Here is a 22,221-nt window from a genome sequence, read left to right as displayed (position 1 = left end):
GTTTGTCGTCAATATATCTAGTTAACTTTGATGTTTTTGTCATGGTGATCATTTCGAAGAAAAAGAAAAATAAGAAAAATTCGATACTTTGAATGCATTACAAATAAGATTTCTAAACTTACGTAAAATCTATAAAGACGTGCGTATTTAAAAACGACTGTTGCAAAGTGCCTAAATCGAAGCATCCAATCTTACTACGCATCATATACCTGCGAGTCCATTAATTCGCAATCTTCATAGGAGCTGGCGCACAGTAAGTAATGTTTAACGATCAAAGTTAAACAGGATTTATATGTATTTTAAACGGGCAGCGAGCTGCTGCGGTCGTTGATATACTGCACATGTTGCACTTTCATTGGAAAACAAAGAGAAACGACTTGAGAAGTTGGTTAAGCAGAAGATAGTAGCGAAAATAAGCATGAGTCCGTAGAAAAGACAAAAGTTGAAGAGTGCGGTATGAAAGAAGTAGAAAGGAGAAAACAAGTTAGAGGGGTAGTGGGAAATGTAATTACGGAAGATAATGCATTTAGTCTGGTTCAGCGCTCTATATTAGCGTTAATCCGCTGATTCGGGATCTGCCGGTTTGTTTTTTCAAAAGGTTTTCCGAGGCGGAGCCGCGATAGAGAATCAGCACGAGCAGGAGATTACCGCGGAAATTCCTCCGTAGGCTCTGTTTTACGCGCTACTGTCGCCACTAGCTATACTTCACGCCGTACAAGAGCCGCGGAAAAATGCGGTCTCTGTGGCGAGCTAAAAAAGTAGCAAACAGTGTCCTAATGTAAAAGCAAAATAGAGCTTCTCCGAGATAAAGAAGAAAAGAGGGGGGAATGCCCGGCCACCAGCGAGAGAATTCGGTACGCGAGCAACACGAGAATTACGGCTAGTCAGCGGGAAACAGCGGCGAAAGTTTCGCCTCCCCGTATCTTATTCATTAGTGCCAGACTTGCAGCAGCCACCATAGAGGCTTGGGTTACCTGCTCACTTGTTCACTGCGAGCGCCGGAGAATCAGAGACCGAATGATTTAAGGACAGCACTCTCTACCATGATACATGTATTCTCGCCTACCTCGCACGCGATGATATTTTAATGGCACCGCGTCTCGCGGCTGCCTACTTGTAGATTTTTCCATTATACCACGGTCTCTCTCCCGCTTTCGAGCCTCAAACTTTTATCTCCTGCCACGCCCTGAATTCTACATTAGATTTACAATGAAAATTTTCCACGAGCGGTCCCGAAAAATTACCGCTCGAAAGTCCTACTGACCATTGTTGGGCGTTGTCTTCTAATGAAAGCGCGCAAACTAGGCAAGTTTGCGAAAATGAGTTTGCGAGAGTTTTGCGAAAGAATAGCAAAAGAGACGTGTTGAAGTGCGAGAAAAAGCTACTGTTGTTGGAATAGTTGAAATTGGCAGCGTTTAGAGAGTTGAGCGATGAAAGGAGTTCCGCGCGTACCAAATATAATCGGCTGCTGGCTTAATAGCTCCTTTTGCGGCCATATCTTTTGAAGTGGAACTACCATGAGAAAGACTTTGATTCTGACAACTGTCCTGGGGATAATCCATTTTAGACGCTCAACTGAAGCTGGATGGCGTTACTCACTTACTTGTAGACTCAACAGAAGACTTTCTCTCGTATTCTCGGCTAGAAGACGTTTTCCATCAACTGCTAACTTCCTTCCAGCTTAGTGGAATACAATTTACCTCAGCCAAATTATATCCATGTCAGCTATTTGTACAGTAGGCCAGATGCAGCCTCACTCTGCCATTCCTAACAGATTTAATGAGGGATTATCGAATCTGCGATCTCGCGTAGATTAATCGCGCACTTAAAAGCTCTTCTAAAGTCTTTCCTACTTCATCATCTGCTTGTACTCGACAAGTAGGAGATTTTTTATAGCATTACTTACGCCTAGATAATCGATTAAAAGAACTTTCTAGAGCAGAGACATAAAGTTTAAACTACGATACAGCAGTGCCCACGTAGCCTCTTTGGAAAATTCAACACCTATAGATAATACACTTATCCAAAAAGTTAAGAGGAAAAAATAGAGACCAATTTCACGCTTCTATAAAAAATTCATTTATACGAAACTACCACCAAGCTGGATTTTACCGCTACGAGACTTTCACACGCACGGAGACAGTCCAATTTAAGTTGCGCATCGAAAATACCACATTTGCATGCGCTATCACTTTGCGACATAATCTATATTTATAACGATTATTTAGAAACCGTTCACCTTCTTATTTCTATGAAAACATTTTGTTTTTTTTATTTTTTTCTGTTTTTTACGAGAGTTTTCAAAAATGAATAATTCATATGAATGTATATAAATCATGTCGTTACTTTTTACGTTCACTTGGTGTATTTGTCAGAAGTTCTACAGAAAAGCACTCCCATCCGGCACTATTTCTTTCGAATATTCAAACTGCCTGTACTTGTTCAATTTTACGAGTTCATGCTTCTACGAAGTATCAGTGGATTCCCATTTTCTCCTTTCTCGAAACCATCCCACCTATTATTTGTTTGTGGAAGTGCTGAAATTGTGCGAAAGCATTGTGGTCAGAAATTTAATAAAAAAAAAAAAAGAAAGAGAAAAGATTCTATGTGGCTTTATGAAATTTAATTAAAAACGAAGAAAAGTCTACCAAATCTGAGCTCCTATTTTTATTTATCGCAGCAAAATATATCAAAAATATATTTTTTTTAAATATTCTGCCCGAATGTTCAATTCGCAAAGTTTTGAAACTAGAAAATTTTAGTAATATATTAGCCGTGTGCATATTTTAAAGTTGCTCTAGTTTCGAAGCTCAACTAATCGGGTCAACTATGTATTTTTTTACGAATTTGGGCTTCGATTAAGGCTATCTCTCTTTTGTTTTAATTAAATTTAAAAAAAAACAAAGAAAAGACGAAACATTGCTTATTTTATTTCTATTATTTTCAAAAATTTTATGGGCCAAAGCTTTTTCAATTTTAACTGTAATTATGCCAAAGTGACTCGAGTAAAAATACACACTTGATTTGAAAATGTTCCAAAATACCAATACAGTGCGGTTTTAAGTCTTTTTCTTTGTGAAATTCTTTATTATACAAACCACTACAGATGCTAAAAGAGCTTGTAGACGAATAGAATTGATGATATCAAATAGCAATAAAATTACAGGTCAGGATTTTTCGGTGAGCAAGTTCATAAATAAAGGATAAATAAAATTCTACGGATAAACCCGACGTGCGTAAATCAGACGTATCAAACACTTGAAATGAATATCTATCGATCTAGCTGTGATTTCATTACCCGATCTACTGCAGCCCCACTTACAAAATTTATAGTATGTTTATTGGAAAAATTGTTACATCAATTTATTTATTTATTAGCAGTGTTGACTTTGAAAAAAATGAGCGAAATAAATTATCGATCGTTAACAGCAAACTTAGCTTACACAGACTGTAAGAAAGTGTTTGGCGAAAGAAAAAAAAGAACAAAAACGTGGAAATTTAGGTGCTGCAAGAGCGCTTGCATATGCACTGGCGCGTGAAATCTTTTTAAGAGGTATAAGCCCCCGGCAAAACAGCCGCACAGAGAGAAAGAGAGTGAGGGCAGGGGGGTGCGAAGGTGGCAGACTGGTGCTCGCGCGCATGTGCGTCAAGACAATATTTGCGAATGCGCTTTCCTTGGACGAAAATGGAAAGAGAGAGAGGGAGAGAGAGAGAGAGAGAGATACAGAGAAAAGGCCGGGGGCGTGCGATGCTGCTTTCCTTCATGCCTCTATCTCTTCCTCACGGCTAAGTCTCCTCAGTAGAGCGTTATTTTTTCGCGACAAAAACGGACGGAAGAAGGAAAAAGAATAATGAAAAATGAAACGAGCGTATCAGCCGCAGCGTCATTTATAGAAAAATGCAGAATCGTCTGGCTGCGAGAAAACAGCTTCACTTGAATATGCGCGCGCGAAAATTGAGCGTCTTTCTTTTTCATGGCGTGGCATTTTTTTCCGGCTGCTCTTTTTTTTTTTTTCTTTTTGCAGGCAGGAATAAATTTACCAAAACGTGCCGCGCTTGCGTACGTGCATAAGTATTCAGCCTGATAATTGTGCGAGACACATGCTTACCGGTTTTATAGCTCAGACGAATGCAGGTCGGTAGATCGTTAAAAATAGAGCTGTGCTTTTGATTGAAAAGATAATATGTTGACTCGTTACCGTTCAATTTTGTCAACAATTTAGTATCTGCGTTTTGTTTGTCATTTAATCAACGTTGTTATTTTTGCAACAAGCGGCTTTTTCTAATTGACAAGATTTATCCCAGGATACTTTAGAAAAATAAAAACTACAAGCATCGCAAAACATAGGATAGAAGAGGTCCATGCATATTTTGGGCGAAGTGGTACGTGAATATATTGTTGTTGTTGCTGCCTGGCTGCTATTGTTATTGTTAGTTCAAGAATTACGTTCACAGGCATATGCACACAGTAGCATACGCATCTTGCAATAGCATAAAGAATAAAAAAAATTGATATGTATGTTTTGGTCTACTTTAAAGTGATAAATCGGAAAAACTAAAGTATCTATAACCGAAAAACGTGACTTACAGCGAGAAATGCTTCGTGACCATTTTTCTTCTGTCAAACAACTTAATTTTATCATGCTAGAAAGCTCGTTAACTGTAATTATCAAAAAGAGAGTACTGTTGACGACGGTTTCTCTAAACGTAAACCTGCTCTCATACGCTATAAACTTGAAATGATCGCTTCACTTTGAAATGAAGGTTCAAACTAGCCGTACATGAGCGAGCAGAGCAGTTATTGGACGCGTACCGCCGGACACAGCATAGATTGTATCGCTTGCCAGTAGCAGAGTTCAGTTTGATAAAAGCAATATAATGAGATGAACCATTGGCAAAGTAAAGGGGAACGAGTGCAATGATGTGATTAATTATTCGCTGGCAGTGTCACCAACGAGCAGCGTAAGTGTATACGTTAACGAGAAGAGTGAAGCGAGCATGCGCCGATTGGCGAATGCACAAAGGAGCGAGAGTGACTTACGCGTAGTCGGCAGCGAGCAGACAGTTGCCAGCAAAGGAGCAGTTCTTGAGGGAGCAAGACTCGGAGTCTTTGGCAGACTCGATGCCGATCTGGTAAGTGATGTTGAAGCCGTAAACGTCGAGCAATTTGTCGAGGACTCGCACGTGGTTACCTTCGAGTCTGTCGAGCTCGAATTCCAGCACGAGGTACGGACGGTAGGTACGAAGCAGACGATTCTCGAACACGTTGCTCTCGTCGATCTCGCTGACGAGGGCCTCGCCAAAGCTCGCCGACTCGCCCTCGTAGTAGGCGTACTCGCTGAAACGCAGACCTCGAAAAGCATACACCTGACTCAGATAGACAACGATCGAGCTGTTGGCCTGATGCTCGGCGAATTCCGACGCGTCCAAGACCCAACGGCAACGGATTGGCACGGTGAACGCTCCTGGGAAGTTGGGCGTCGAGATGACACCGCGCCGTGCGGTCAGGTGGCCGCCGCATTCCTCTGATAAGGTGCTCCCAGCCAACAGTAGCAGCCCCAACCACACCAACACCTGCAGACATAAAAGCAGTCATTTTGTCATTATAGGCTCCGTCTCTTCGTTCGCCGCTGGAATGCCTGATTAGATGTACACCATCCGTACTCCTTGCAACTGTACTTTAAATACGTAGGGATAATTATTATTCAAAAGTAGTAGGTTTCGTCAACCCGCATAACAGCGCAGTCTTTCTGTTTGAACGAAAGAAATAATCAGACATCTGCGCTGTAAATATTGCGAGTACTATTGTTTCCCTCTAGTCTCAAGAGTACATGCAAGACAACTAAAGAAAAAAAGTGCTTTCGCGTAGTCACGGAAAAACCAGTTTTTATGCGCTGTCAAGTTCCGTTCGGCTACTTACATATCTACGAGCCATTAATAATAGATTAGCTGCTAGAAATCTTTGTTGATCTTATATTCTTGCGACTTCGATGTACTCTACAAATACTTGAATTGCCAGTAGAGCATCAAGATCTTCGCTCATCAATTATAACTTGTTGAATCTCCATGGAGTTGCGCAGAATTTTTAATCGTCGTTACGTTTTTCCGAAATAGAATATGGTGTATTATTTAAGGCGCTTGTATTTTACGAAATCAAGCATAATGTAACTTTGGAAGAATAAAACGCTAGATTTCTATAATTTGAAATTATAGTTAATTATTATTTTGCCCTCGTACTTTGCTTATACTTCCAAATTTTCTTTGTTCTTGCTCACAATTATTTACCAATGCATATCGTACAATTAACGTTCGCCGTTAGCTTTGTTTCTTAATTTTATTTTCCTAAGCATACGAGCTGTTCGCTTAATCTCTGCATTCTCTGTCTATATGAAATTAAGTTTTTGAGTTGACCATTACTCCAAAATCATGGCTACACACTGCAACTGATTTCCGCCTCTTTCTTTATAAGCAGTTTATGAGTTTCTAGATGTAAACTAATTAAAACTTGCCTCAATAGAGTTGTAAAGTACTTTTGTTGAAATTTGAATTGGAATTTGAATGAAATGAAATGATAAAGAACATTTTTTCTTATTATAATAGATGCAAAGAATCTTTAATACTTTATAGTTTCATCATACTTGAAATATGCAGAAGTTATAGACTATAAGAAACTGTTCGGTCGCTGATAACTTTATTAACTAGATTATAAAGATTTAATTAAATGTTTTTTATTGTTTAAGTCAATAAAAATATATGAAGAAAATTTAATGGAGGGGGCGGGGTGAAAAAAACTGAGAATAGCAATTCGTCAGAAAGAATAGATTAATGGAAAATGATAAAAGTGAAATTGAAGCGGTAATATTCGATAAGACGTCGGTATATGAGGAAAACTGGGCAGGAAAAGGGCAGGATGAAAGGAAGCCAAAATACGACGCGCCGACTCAAAGTTTTTGCCTAGATTCTCGCTTCGTTGGGTGCAATTTCCAGAGGAGCTTCTTAAACGTGATTTTGAAAGCGGCTCCGATGTCGTCGGGAATTCACTCGGCCGAGTAGCCGGCTGAACTTGCGCCGCAGGCTAGTGTTGCCGACTCTGTGATTGAGGGTTATCGGATTGGCTCATTGTTGTGGTAGGTTTTGAGGGGTAAGAGGGGGCATCGGTGAGGGTGAGAGATAGCCCGACCATCAGTGCGTCAAACATCGCTTCAAACACACTATTAATTTGCTGCTGCTGAAGACGATCTTCGACATGATCTATATCGTGCGCACAAATTGATTAGAACTCGGAGCAATTGTGTTTCTCGAGTACTAATTATTGCTGTCAATTTGATAATCTTTCTCTTGAGACGGATAGAAGCAGCATTTCTTTAGTTTCACTTTCATAAAATGTTACATCTTCAGTACTCTCATGATTTTGAACAACTAACGTTGTCGTTCATGATTGAATTCTCGATTAATCGAATATCTTCAAATACTGAAAAATCAGAAGAAAATTGCATGGCTAACTTAACGTTGATATTACTACTGTATCCTTATTCTCACGTACAAGCTCTCAGTCAAGCGGATACCTCGAAACAAACTACAATGATAAATTTATAACTTTGAAACTCTTGAGATTTTCAAGTAATAGTGTCACTTTAGCATTTTCATTTTCATAGACCCCGCAGCTATTAATCTCACCATGAACCCACTGCTGAAGTCGATTAACTCACAAGATTGCTTTCGAGACTTTCCATAGCTACTGGACAAACCACTGTCGCGCTTCTTCCATTCCTCCTCCTCTTCTTTTCCTTCTCTACCTTATAATGAGTTTAGTTGTTATTCAAACAGATTATTGGCTTCATTTGAAATTCATTGTGGAATATCGTAAGTAATGATATGACACCCACTATGGAAAATCAATTATTGGTGCATTTAAACTAAGATCTCAAAATATTCTGTTCGCTACTACAATAATAATATCGTTAAATGCTACTTTTTATAGTTTCATTCAAAAATTGTATTCGTAATTTTAATTAATATCACATAAATTATTTCGCGATTTTGTATTAATCGTGCTTGATACGCCAGAAAAACTTTGGACAACGTATTAGTAGAGACAATTAGATGTAGTGTTTACTTGAAGCTGACATAAGACTGATCTATTCTGAATATATGTAAGGAATTCCTATAAGTAATAAAATTTTTCTTTGAAAAAAGCAATTGATGCGCTGATTTATGCAATGTTACACATTTACATGAGTACTCAATGTTACTTTTCAAAAAAGATCATATAACACTTTTTAGTTAACACAAGTAGGGTCAAATGCTGAAGGGTGCATTATTGTTGGACGATTGGATTGTTTTCACATAATATGATTAAGTTTTTGTTATTTATAATCTGTCAAGTGAATATTTCAAGTAGGAAAACCATATCAAAAGAGTTTTTTCAGATAATTGATTTCAAAATTTTACATAAAAACAATTCCCTATAAAAAGGTAAAATTTTGTTTGAAAAAGAAACTTTTCAAAATTTAATTAAATTTGCAGCTCGAACGAAGCTTACAACAAGTAAAACTCTGGCGAACAGTCAGAAATACGGTTAGGTTATAAAAAATTCTTTCATTACAAAAATATCCACAGCATTGAAGTGAGTAATCTTTCATAAAAATGGTATTTTTCAACTCTATTGCTCTTCAGCATGTGACCTTTATTTTTATTTTTGATTTGAAAGTTTTAATGGGTCGTTAAATAAAAAGCATTCCTGTATAGTTTCTTGGCGGTTAAAAATTGATGATGGTCGTTATCCGAATGGTAAATTCCTAATTTGTCGCTAGAGAAAGAGAGAGAGAGAGAGAGAGAGAGAGAGAGAGAGAGAGAGAGAGAGAATAGTTCATCTCTCTCGAGCCTACGTGTCATAACTAATTTATAAATGTTCGCAACTGCAGTTAGCAGAGCGTGCCATACGCAATAGCCATTAGTCCGAACAACAAAGTGGTTAATGCAGCTAAAGAGTCATTCCAGGCTGTTATCTACAAGATCTGCAATTGAGAACGAGCGAGCTGCTGGAAATATTGAGCGTTTCGTCGGAGTGGAAAGTAGATAAGGTTTGTGTTATGTATCAGTATGGAGAGGTAAATGCAAACTGGAATTCGCCGAGTGGTCGGTTGTACACCGTCGTGGTGATAAAAAACAAGTCGAGAAAATACGTAGTGAGCAAATTAAAGTATTGAGAATGGAAATGCATCGGCGAGTGCATACGTAAAGAGAAAATTGCGCAGGTATTTATGAAGCAGAAAGTTGTAAAAAGTGTTTTTGATGCATCGGGCTAGCTTAATCCCGCGCTCGCTCGCGTCACTGTGTTTTGTGCCAACAATAAAGAAAATACATCGACTTTTCTATCTGTTCTGCCATGAGAGCGCGTGCTTCGCGTCACGGGACTGTTGCAAGAGCGGCGTCTATTCGTATATTCAGTATACTCAGCAACGATAAATTCCATGCATCCGCGAACGCCAAGCGAACGCCAGCGTGAGCTCGAAAGAGTCTCTTTGCTGCTATACCCTTCTGTGAGCGCCTATGCCATGGATCTATGCGCTCTTTACTCTGTCATTACTTCTTTTTTACTTTCTACACATTTATTAGCACTTTCCATGCCTTCATTCCTGAGCTTTATCACGAACCTTTGATTGTTCAATGCAACCGCAATTGGCCGTGATCTTAGAGTTATTGTTTCTCTTTGCGTAGCTAACTTAACATCTAATGGAAAGCCTTGGTATTTTTAATTCAATAGTCTTAATTAAATACAATAACAACGTATAACGAATTCAAGCTCAAGATAATTTTTACTGCTGCTATAAGACTCTATTTTCATTCGAGATAGCGGAACACATTTTTTTCTTATGCAATAATAGCAGTATTTGAAATCCATATCTGCGAAAATTCTGTATTTGTTGTGAAAATAAAAAGACTAATAAAAAAATAAAAAGTTAACCAGATCCAATCGAATGATTTTCAAATAAACGACCTGACAAATGATATCTCCAAAAAGAGCCCTTTTTTGAGAAATAAAGCGAATGATTCGAAATCATAAGATTTTCAAAATGATTCTTATGCTGCTTTTTCAACTAAAAATTTTCTCCAAATACAAAGTACGTACAAATTTGTGAAGTTTCTGAAAAGCATATAAATATATTAAAAAAATCTGTGATCCAACGTACAAAATTTTAAAATAGACTAGGTCACTGAATTTTTGCGACATTTGTGAGACAGCATGGAATGGCAAGAGTGCAAAAACTTTACATTCTCAATAGACTGCGCTATCACAAATCAATAGATATTTAGTAGACTACCATTTTCATCTAGATCCACTTGTCGTATTTGCACTTGAATTTGCTGTGAGCATGTATGAAGACTGAATACTATCGAGATAGATCATATAGGGGAAATTAAATGATTAATTGAAATATAAAGGAAACGATTCAATAGCCACTTGTCGAGATGGACCATTATCAAGTTTTTCGGACATTCCCGAGTTAGAAGAGGCTTTGTGCATAAATATACTCGTGAAAATGCTTAAACTCACCTAGATCACCTGCATAGAATCGTTGAAATAATAATCAAAAAGAGGAAAAAAAGAAGTTATCGACGTAAAATAAGAGAAAGAAGAATTTGCTTCATATTAGGTGCATGAGTGGATATCACTGCTTTTTCCACTAATTGGTACATCTGAATTAAGTTTGTAAAGCTCTCATCTTTCTCCGATGAGGGGAGAAAGAGGCTCGTGCTGTCTGTCTGTTTCCCCTCTCACGTTTTCCTTCATCCAAGTACTGCTAATTTCCTCTCTACGAAAATTGGAACGGTATCATCCTCGTGAAATTTGCGAAACATGCGCGAAGCAGCGGGCAACAATTATTACTCACGCCCGCTTCTTATTACTTTCACCCAGAATCTATAGATATGACCTATAAATCACTGTGTCCGAAAGCCCCCTTTTTTGACGAGTTTCTCTCGCAGCTGCAATGTTTCTTGCCTATCAATCGGTGACGCACTCTCATAGCACCTCTCGTGAATAACGATCGTGCCAAATTAATGATCCGACCGAGCTGAAACCTTTTGGCATTGGAGTATAACGACTTTCGCCGAGTGTTTCAAAAGATTTTGTTTGACTGTGAGTCGAGGTCTAAAAAAACCTACTTTCGTGAATTTTCTGTTAAGCGAACCATGTTAGTTTCAGTTGGAAACCCATTTTGAATCCTTGGATATTTACGATTTTTTCACCGAGTTCTTCCCGTTCTGTAAAATCAAATGCAGGTATGGAAATTTCGTTAATGCAATTTCTCTGCACGCCTCTTCCGCGTATGCTCTCTACTATTCTGGAATTATCTTGCGCAGCGTTGGATAGATTGAATTTGAAGCTGATGAAGGTGGACATGGCATTGACTTTGAAAGCGGAGACGTTAGAAATGTGCTTAATTCTCACGCATTACAAAGATATTGATGAATTTACAAACTTATTTACAAATGGAGCACGACTCGGCCATGTGCGAAAAGCTTGCTCGTGAAAATGGCTGGTCGAGTCATTTTCAAATATTCAAAAGTATTTTAAGCACGCTGGCGGCCAAGAGAGGGAATTAATGTTACTCTCGTGCGTAAACTTGCAGCATGCAGCAAGTAATGTAATTTTTATAGGAAAAAGTTCTAAGTTATATAAGCTACTTTGTCGGTTGTAGTGTGAATTATGTGCCATAAATCTAGCTTTTCATTCTGGCTAAATTTTAATTTTTAACTATAGGCTATTGGAAGAGCTCAATAACTGGATACACACTACACAGCCATCTTCATAATGTATTAATTCAATTTACCATTTATTACGTTTTATTTCGTAGCAAGAGGGCAAATACTTTTATATATCTCAAAGAAAAAAATAAACGAGCTAAGTTCTATTATTAAAGTTTAGCAATTTGGTTTTTTGATCGAGCGCTTTTGTGTTGAGCTTGGCAGTAGAAAAATTTTCGAAGCAGCAATATTGAATAATTTTAGTTCTTCTTGAACTCCGACAAGCGCAAGCAGACAACATTTAATAAATATTCAATATTTAGCAATAATTTCTTTCAAATTATATCCTAATGATATTGGGTAAGATTATTCAGCAAAATAGTAAACATTCAAAGGTGTAATCGTTAACACAGCAAGAGCGAGCTTACAATTGCAGAGGAGTGAAGTTGGAGAGTCGTATAACTTGGCTGTCTTTACTTAATATTGTATTGTTGTACAATATGTTGGTCAATAATGCGACTTTTTCTTTTTAACAGGGGCACTATCCTCATCGACGAGATATACGTCGACGTGGCCTCTACTCGTTTGCGAGAGTGCGAGGACAAAATGTGACAATTCACTTTATTGTTTCATCGAAACAATGAATATTGCACCCTCGCAGTGCAGTTGATAATTGAAAGCAGGAGACGCGAGGAAAGAGAACGCGAGAGCCGAGACTCAAGACAAAAGGCAAATGAACGAAGCTGAAAAAAGAAGAAGAAACAGAAGAGGGAAACAAGGTGAACAGCACTCAGCGTGGCGATGCAGTACCCTTGCAAGCTCTATATTTTTGCGCGCGCTTCGTAATCAGCGCGAAGATTCAAATCTGGCCGAGAAAAGAGCCTTGTAGTGGTGGTTAATGCTCGGGAGAGGGTAAGAGCAGTCTCGGCTCCAACAATTACTTTGCTACCCGACGAAAGACGTGTACTCGAGACGGTTACGGCAGCAGCACACATTTTACTATGTTTTCTCGAAAAACGAAATAAAGAAGAGCCAGACCGTAATTGTGCCTTCGGATTGTAACAAATTCACGCGCCTTTCTCCTCGAGGCATTGACTATTTCGCTATGCTGCTGCTACTACTACCTTTTTGGTTGTGATTATGCTGTACGCGCGCGAAATATTGTTGTGAGCTCAAATTACCGTGGGAACCTACTAATTGTATTGTTGTTCACTTTGAATTGCAGTGGGCGCGGATATGCGGTGGCGAACCAACGGTGAGATGGATTAATCAATGAAACTTGCATTTGTTATAGAACTGATCTACACACGCGTCCCCAAGCTCGTCTCTATCTATTACAAACATTGCATTATCCTTTATCAATGAAGATAATGCTTCAACGAAGCTGTCCGATTTGACAATTGCAAGTTGGCTTAGCTCCATTCATTCAGTCGTAATAACAGTACAAGCATATTTTCTTTTATTCTCAATTTTTAAAATGTGGCACTTAAACTCGCATTCAATACACGATTATGAATTGAATGCGAGTTTACTTGACTTGGAAAAATAGCAGTAGTTGATTAATTTTGTTGTCAAAGGATATCCCGAAAGATATTTTTATAGCTGTTTGAAATAGTTAAAAAAATAATCTAATAAATGTGACTTTTCTAAAACTTCGCTTTACTACAACTTTTTCAATATAGCGCGCGCATTTGATAGATTCTTGATGTTTGTACAGCTGTCATACAAACACATAAAACTTTTATGATGTTTTTGATTCCAAAACTTTTCATTATGAGTTCGATTCAAAGGATAATGCAATGATAATCCTTGTCTACGTCAAAGACTACACGGTGCAAATAAATATAATTCAATAATCATTAAGGGTAATATAATTAAAGTTAATTATTCGGACTAATGCGCGTTACAAGCTCGTCACTTCATGACTTTCCTTTTACTCTTTATTTCTCTCTCTTCCTTTTCTCTTTTCAAGATGAATCAAACTATTTGGCGTTACTCGTACTGTTTACATTTTTTATTGTATTATAATAATTATAATAAAATTATGCCAAATTCCAATGTCATATTGCATTCATGTGTGAAATCTATCAAATAAAGAATAATCTATCAATTTTTTTTTAGTTGGCTAAAGTCAGAACGCAACGTATGTGGTAGATGGTGCAGCGCACGATCCAGTAACTCAGAATCCCGTAAAGTATGCAGCTTGATTATTAAGGTGATACCGTATGCATAAGGTTATATCAGCTTTGACCATATCGACACTTACAGCTACATCGTCTACGCCGAGCCTCTCTCCCGAGCCGAGAGTATTTAATTATAGTTTTGGTTGTTTACGCAATGTTTAAATAAGTTATTATTTGCTGATGTATTGGGGATCGAAGATATTTTTAAGATATTAGCGCTACGCTTGACATTTACAGCGTATTCAAAGTTTTTAGCTTATCCACAGAATTTGATAAATGGAAGCTATAAAATATTAACAGTCGAGAGAACGCGCGAGAGCTTATAACTGTATTGACCACGAATGTCGGATTTGTCCTTATTCTATTAGCGTGTGTAACTTCACTAGCAGTGGCGAAATTATTCTACCGTTCGAAAGACTCAAATTTATATCAACCATTTTAACAAATTTTTATTCCGTTCTGAAAGTATTGATATATTTTTTAAGATTAAATTATACAAAGTAAATAAAGTCAGATACACAAATGATGTGCTTATAGATGTCCGACAAGTAATACAATCAAGATTACATAAGTGAAGTTAGCATAATATAGTGGAAATAATGGTTGTTCCGAGTTAGTATATAAGGCAAAGGTTAATTATTGTAGAGATTTGCGGTCGATATACTAGACCTGCGGCATGTTGGTGGTAACTTGGACAATATGCGAGGCCAAGTCAGTCTTCGCTGGACTTGATTACGTCAAAGTTAACTTATAACTAACTGTCACAAACTCGCATTAATAGCGCTGCTAACTTGTCGCTTTTCAGTCCGTTATTCGTAGGTAGCTTTTGCAAACAATGTAACGTGCATTCGTCGTGCATAAACCGCTACGCAAACACTGACTTGTTTCGTCAAAGCGGCGTCTTTGCTTCTAGTGTTGCGCAAACTACTTAATAATTCGGTTGCATTTTCGATCAGGTGTGGTACGATAACTGCTGAATAAGTTTTAACTAAATGAAATATTTAGTGACAATTTGAATTGTTAGAATTGCCAAACTTGATATGTTTAACGTGAATTCGACTGGTAAATGTGGAAATTACTTCCAGGAGTATGCATATGTATAAGTTAATAATGGAATTAACTAGCACTAAATCATTCGTACAATAACAAAGTATTTATAAAAACTAGATTGACAGCCATACTGACCATTACAAAAATTACTTGATTATTTGATAAATGGTAATAATAGTAATAATAGTAGATAATGGATAATAGTTGGGTGTTACGTCATAATAATTTTTAGAGCCTCACGCATTGATATTTATCACGATTGCGTTATATTACAATTTTTTTAAGTATAGTATTAAGAAAAAAAACTTAAAAAAATATTAAAATCAGGATATCAGGAGCTCGGTTACCGAGTGGCAATTAAAATAATGTCATCGTGGCTTATAATATTCACAGCAATCTAAATCATATTCATGAGGTCTAAATTTAAAATATCGTTTGATACTACGATAAATACTCGAGTTACGAAGGCATGTTGTATCAATATCCAATAAAGCTTTAATAAAGGCAAGCATGCGTAGTAGAAAAAAAACCTCGTCTACAACTAGAATGTAGGTATTTTGTATAAATATTAATAAGAGAAATTCAATGTATGAAAACTGAAATTTTTGCGTGTGCTGTCAATTGTTAAATAAAGTTATCAGTCAGGAACTTATGAAATGCACGAAAGTACAATAGTAAATTATAACGAATATTCGTAATAAAACTATTTTAAGCCACTGCCGCTTTGCTTTCTCTTGCGTACACGTTTTCAATCAACTAGACACATCAAGCGCACTTCACGCTCCGATCGATCTTCATTTGATTTATTTTTCTTCGAAATTGTAACTTGGAAAATGGATATTTTATCGAAGTCGACCAGTTAAACTTCTAGAAGTGTACATATATATATCTCACACATAGGATCATTTAATAGTGGTTTGACAGAAACAAAGAAACGCTATTTATAATTTGTTTTAAACGTTTGATCAAAAATATTCGGTGATTCAAATTCGTCGGCGAAATATTACAGTCGTATTTTGTATGTGCAGATTAAGTAAATTCGGCAGTAAAGGACTACAAGGCAAGCGGAAGTGTGTACATATATGCAGAGAGAGACAGAGCGTAGCGAAGAGAATACGCGATGGTAGTACGTGGCATGAGTATATATAGCTGAAGCGCAGAGAGAGCGAGAGAGAGAGAGAGAGAGAGGGCAAGGGAAAGGAGAGAAGAGGAAAAGCAGAGAAAACGCGCGCGCCCCTGTAAGGCTGGAGGCAGACCGGTGAAAAGCCCGGCAACTCTGCGGCGTCGAAAGTGCGTCCTTATACGCGCGCGCACGCATACACACATATGCAGGATCCAACGATCCGAGTGCATTACTGTGCAGATTAAGCACAACGATCCAAGTGCGCTTCTAATGCATATGTATATACATAGACGCGTGTGCCTTTACTATGAAAATGGTGGATTACATAGCCATGACTCTCCGCGCTCACCTCATGTAAGCTCGCGCGCAAATGCGTCTATTCTTACGGACTGCACACGTGGCTTGTTTGTCGTCGCAATTATAACTCGTTGATTATGGACGCGTACGAGGAACCCCACTGTCATTGCCTTTCGCATGGTCAATGTCGCATTTACGCGGTGAAATCCTACTTGTTCTCTGTACTCCTCTCTCTGCTTTTTCTCTGGCGCGCTCAATAACAATATCGATAACGCTGCTAGTCACGTTTCCCTAGCTTCAATCGCCATCTTATTGCTTTTACAAGCGCTTTCTTAGAAATTCAGTTCCGAATCCTTATGCGGGAGCACCTGGCTTTCCACTTCCTTATTCTATTTTACGTAAGATCCTTTCGGACCGTTCGAGCTTGTACAACTGCAGCGATCCCCTTTTTGCGTGATCCAGTCCTCATACCGTTGACTTTCTAAAGACTATTCGACTAAGCAAATGGGAATGCTGATATTTCGAATCTGTTTTCCCTCTTTGATTGTTTTATTATTCTTTGGGTAAAGTTATGAGAGGATAAATAAAATGTTGGATATTAATTTATTATCATGATGATGATGATGATGATGATAATGAGAATGAATGGCTTTTACATCATGACCAAGTATTTAGCGGTAAGTTTAGTGCAAGGAAATTTGAAAAGAATGCTAATTTGACTGACACAACAGCTAATTTGGTATTCCCTAAGGTATGCACATTAGTCATAAAGCATACCAGTAGACCAACTAAGAACGTGGAAAGCTTTAATGAGATCATAATAATAGTATTACGTTCAAAGTACATTGTCCATGATCTTCTGTTAACATGCGTATCGCGTCAAAGTTGGAAATTAATCAGATCGAAATGTATTTTGTTGTTTTGGTAAAGAACTTCTTATTTTACTCGATATCAGAAAGTTACGTCAAAGTCTACTTCAGTTACGATACTTTGAAATTTTTAAGAGTTATCTTCTTATAACTCTACTTTTACTTTGGTAAACTTCCTTATCGGGAACTCCAAGTGGATATCAAATATAAACTGAGCAGTGAATCCGTGAATACTAGATTAATTTTGTAATTTTCAACGAATTACCATTGTCATATTACAAGCGTAAATTCAAAATGATAAATGCTTGTTTGACATTTTCATCAATTCATTTAACTTGTTACAATGCCTCTGTTGAATAATGATAACTTAATCGCGGCATATTTCAGCGTTTCACATTGACATATCTGTTTACCAGCCAATGACATTGCGTACGAATGAGCGTGTGAATAAGTGATCCAAAGGTACTTTGCCATCGCGTTGCAATTTCAAAATCATTTTCACGACGCTGTTTATTTTATTGACATTTTTCTCAAGCAAAAATCTCTCAACTCTATATACAACATCCACTAGCGCGTGTAGTCAATAAACGAGTCATTTTCACAATAAAACGCCAACAAGGCAATGAGGTAGAATGGCCTTTCAAATAAGCTCAGTCCCATCGAAAATCGGTTGAACCGTTTCAGAGGTATGCACGAACATGCATGAAAAAAATTGATGTCGAATGCAGAACCTCTCCAGTTTGGAAGTCGGCAAAAGGCGAAAATATTATTCTCTTGGACACAGAGCACGATGGTACTTACATTTATTTTGAAAAAGAAATCGTGAAAATCTTGGCAATCAGTAATATTAGAAATCCACGAGGGAGAGCACGACATTGCAAAAGTCTCGTGTTGAAAGATGACGTCCAAATCCGCAAGGCGAAATCGGCAATCTGCACATGCATGGGGCTGCGGTGGGACCTCGACAGCAAACCACACCAACACACACATGCACAGCACACGAGTAAGTTGGAGGAACGAGCGCGAACGAGGCGCGAACGAGCGCGAGCTGGCGCGAAGATCACTCACCGAGCACAGTCGGCAGCGACTCGTCGGCGGCGTATCGCAAACTGGCAGCTGCTCTGGGCCGTTGGCGCGCACTCCTCTCATTGCTGCATCCCGGCTGTTCCCTAGGGACAGCGGCAGAGGCCTTCTAATTCCTAGCGGTCATCGGCGGCTCGAGCCCGGCCGCCGGCTCGACGGCGCGTGCCTGCAGAGTCTGCCGAACGTCATGACCGTTGGGCACCTTGCGCTGCGCGTCGTGGCAGCAGGGGGCTGCGCGAGCAAGTAGCACGAGTCGACGCTCGGTCGGACGAATGCCTGTCTCGCACGCGGCGCGTGTGCTGCTGCGGTGCGACGCTCGCCGCGACTGCTGTGCCAGTTGCGCTCGCTGGGCGTTTCTCCGGCTTCGGCCTCTCTCTCGCTCGGGCTGGCTGGGCTGGGCGGCCAGAAGGTGGGGGTGGCGAGCGAGCGAGCGAGAAGCCGCGCTCGAGCGCCGCCGTCACCTCTCTGTTGTTGGCGCGATGCCGATGCACTCTCCTCCTCTTGCTCTCCGAGTCTCGTCTCGCGCATCCTTGGCCTTGTCTCTGCCTCGCTCTTCTCCGCTCGCTCCATTATTCCTCGTTCCTCATCTCCCCTGCCAGTGCTCTCTTTGTTCGCGCGGCATTCCTCGCGCGCCCGCCGCCCGCATCTGCATCCACCTCGGCTGCACTCTGCTCGATTTTTCGCCTCATTTGCTCTCGCTCACTGGCCGCCGCACGGATGCGCTCCAGCTCTTCCAGCGTCGTATCTGGCGCGGCCGACGCGTCGACCGGGCTAACCCGATCGAGACGCCCTATCGCCTTGTCGCCTTGGCACGGCCATTGGCGGTAGTCGGCTAGGCCGTGGAGATCGAGCCTCGTCGCCGCTCTGTTCGGCGAAACCAGCCGACCGGCAGACGCACGCGTGGCACGACAAATGGCGACTGCTGCGAGATCGTCGATGGGGACTTGCTCTGGACAGCCGGAGCTCCTTATGTGGATGGCGCGTATGTAGGCTGCCGCTGCCGTGCTCGAGATTTACGGCGCGACCAAATCTATTACCGCGATTCAACGGCTTCTCTCGGTCTCTTTGGGAACAAAAAGCAATGGCTGCTCCCGCCGCAGTTGCGAGCCGATATATAATAGAGCTGCCAGCAATTGGCTGTGGCTTTTATCAAGCGATATAACGACAGTCATTTCTGCTATGTTTGTGCGCGTGCAGTGCGTATTGTGCGTGCAACCTCTGGCTATTTATTGTCAATCGCGCTCTCTCGCGCTACAGCCTCGCGTAGCGGAAACGGGTGATCAACGGCACGCGATTACACGGGAGCTTGCTCTCTCTCTCTCTCTCTCTCTCTCTCTCGTCGATGATTTGCCGGAATCGATTGTTCCTCTGCTGGCTTATCGCTTTTTCAACGCCATCCAGCGAATACGCGCTCTTTTTTTCATTTTTTTCTCTCCTTTAAGCGAGATTCCAAATAACGAGCTGATTTTTTATTTCGTTACGTGATTTTTGTAGCTGGTCAGCCGATGAACAATTCATTTGATTGATACATCTATCTCGTATCATTCAACTATGTTCAATGAAAAATGTGAAAGTCACTTTTGAATACCCCTCAGAGCAGCACTGAAGAATATTGAATTTAAAAACTCTTTTCATACGTACGGGTGGAAGTAGGAAAATTACGTATGCGATTGCGCAGTGGTTACTTTATACAAAGAAGTCGGTAATTTTCGTGAGATATATATCTTAAAATGATAACGCCGAATGGTGTGCTTAAAATGCGCCCTTGCTACATTAATTTTCGACGTAAATCTTTCTTGACGTCTAATGGAAAAATCTGACTCATGCAGAAGTTCATAAAAGATGTAAAAGGTATGGTGCATTAATTTTACATTTTTAAGCTTGTCTGCTAAAGCTAGGTTTACCTATTCAAATTTTATGATGGCTTTTTTTATTTAATACGGCGACTGATAGTTGATTTTTGCCTGATACCTGGTTCAATTTTAGATTTTAAAAATAGCATAATAACTCTTAAAAGTGATTCGCCAGGTAAATGTTGGTTAACTTCGAAGCGAAGAATATACATTTCCTTATTAAATCATCAGCACGATTGTCGATATTCTATCAGAATGTTCCGCTCACAAAGCTTATTGCTTTATTAAAGTTTGTTCTGCTCTTAAATGTCAGTCTCTGCAAGCATCACTTTTTGCTTTCGTTATGAAAAACTGCAAGTTGGCGTGTTGGTTAATGGTATAAATTCCAACGATTAAACCAAATTAATTAAGCCAATCTAAGCTTTCGAATGTACATACTACAACCAGTTTCTCCTATAAAAAGTATGCAATCGGGAAGGTTCGATGCAAATCTGCTGAATGTTTACCATAACGGTTTACTACGGCTTTCATCGTCCCAGGGGCTTTTCTTACAGCAACGATATCGGATAGTTTACGCTTTTACTCATACTGGAAATTTTATCTATTACATTTTCTCTCTTGTGTTAAAATACATTTTTGTACAATCATCAATTATCGTATTAATAAACCAAATTTACATTACAATTTTTTATCAATTTTTTATCCTTAAAAAATTATAATCTTATGAAAGCTTCACGTTGCATTATAAAATGACATGAGCGCAAGTGTCATATATTCTCTAAAATTGTTAACTCTATAAATCGTAATAAATATCTTAATAAATTTTAGCAATATCAGTTTCTAACTCGATACAGATTAGATATTTTTGAATTTTCCGACATGAAATTTTGACACTCTTGCGTATATCAGAACGTTCAACAATGAAATACTTAAACACGTCAGGTATGAGAATAGTCTAGATTTATTTTTTATATTCAAACACTTTCATTTATCGATATTGCAAATTTCTAATATGAAATTGTAAAAAGTCATTTTATACACAGTATTAAAGTTCTATATTCGTATTGTTAGTTTGCAGAAAATGATTCATTATATATGAAAAATTTACAGTATTTTTTGATAATCTTAATAAAAGTAAACTCTATAATATTTATATATTAAGCTAAGCAATGCGCTCAAATTGTAACAATAAAATAACAGCTTTTATAATATTGCAACTTTTCGATATTAAATTTATTTACATAATCAAGACATGAAAATGCAATGAAATTGTATATCAGATATTAAAATGTTCTTTACTCAATAATTAAAATTTTAATATATACACATTAACGAAGTCAATAAGTAAGAGCTCAGGCTTTTGTGCAAGTGGTCGTTGATTTAAGCCCCGGAGTTACATGAAAATTTTCAGAAATGTGAAATCTTTATGTTTGTTACCGTGACTCCGGTGGTTTGTATTCCACCGTAAACTGTAGATCTAGTCATAATGCAATGCTAGTGTAAAAACTTCTCTCTCAACATTCGAAAAGTGGTGGGGAAAGAAATGACTATAGTGACATGCTAATGACTACAGGGAATTAAGAATAATGCTTACAGGTAACTAGTTCTGCAGCGTTCCACATAGAAGTAGTTCTTGAAGTAATAATAACAACAACAACAACAACAATTACAATAATTTGTGTGTGTGTGTGTGTGTGTGTGTGCGCGCGTGTCCATAATTAAACAATTTTAACATACATTTGTAATATTACCTTATACTTAATGGAGGATCTGATGTGGTTGGTAAAATTATTGACTAAAGGTCACAAAATTGAAGTGTTATTATACAGCAAATACTCCTCAGACTTTAGCGGATTGTTTTTATTATTTTTCGTGATCCAATCAAAAAGAAATTTTTTATTTATATAAAAAGCTTAGAGCTACATTTCAAGAGTTGTATCGCAAAAAGAAAAAATTAAATAATAAAACGTAAAGGTTTATACATCGTGGCAGTAACAGCTGCATTAAATAAA

The 22,221-nt window shown here is 38.6% G+C and overlaps 1 protein-coding gene across 3 annotated transcripts in view; it reads right to left on the bottom strand.

The window, feature by feature from the left end:
• The window catches only part of LOC131667632 (uncharacterized), a 70,426-nt gene extending 51,764 nt beyond the window's left edge, over nucleotides 1–18,662 (bottom strand). For 2 of the 3 annotated variants that reach the window (XM_058941179.1, XM_058941180.1), the window contains exons 1-2: nucleotides 18,342–18,662; nucleotides 5,042–5,574 (exon numbers count right to left, since the gene is read on the bottom strand). In XM_058941179.1, the coding sequence (XP_058797162.1) occupies nucleotides 5,042–5,574; nucleotides 18,342–18,422 (614 nt within the window). In that variant the 5' untranslated portion in view covers nucleotides 18,423–18,662. Of the gene's footprint in view, nucleotides 1–5,041; nucleotides 5,575–18,341 lie in introns of those variants that run through there. The other variant, XM_058941181.1, reaches the window with a different exon arrangement.
• Nucleotides 18,663–22,221: the final 3,559 nt, after the last annotated feature.

This window comes from Phymastichus coffea, unplaced genomic scaffold, assembly GCF_024137745.1.
Source record: "Phymastichus coffea isolate CEN01 unplaced genomic scaffold, Cenicafe_Pcof_1.1 PCOF00069, whole genome shotgun sequence".
Taxonomy (NCBI): Eukaryota; Metazoa; Arthropoda; class Insecta; order Hymenoptera; family Eulophidae; genus Phymastichus; species Phymastichus coffea.
This window is presented reverse-complemented; position numbering and strand designations above follow the sequence as displayed.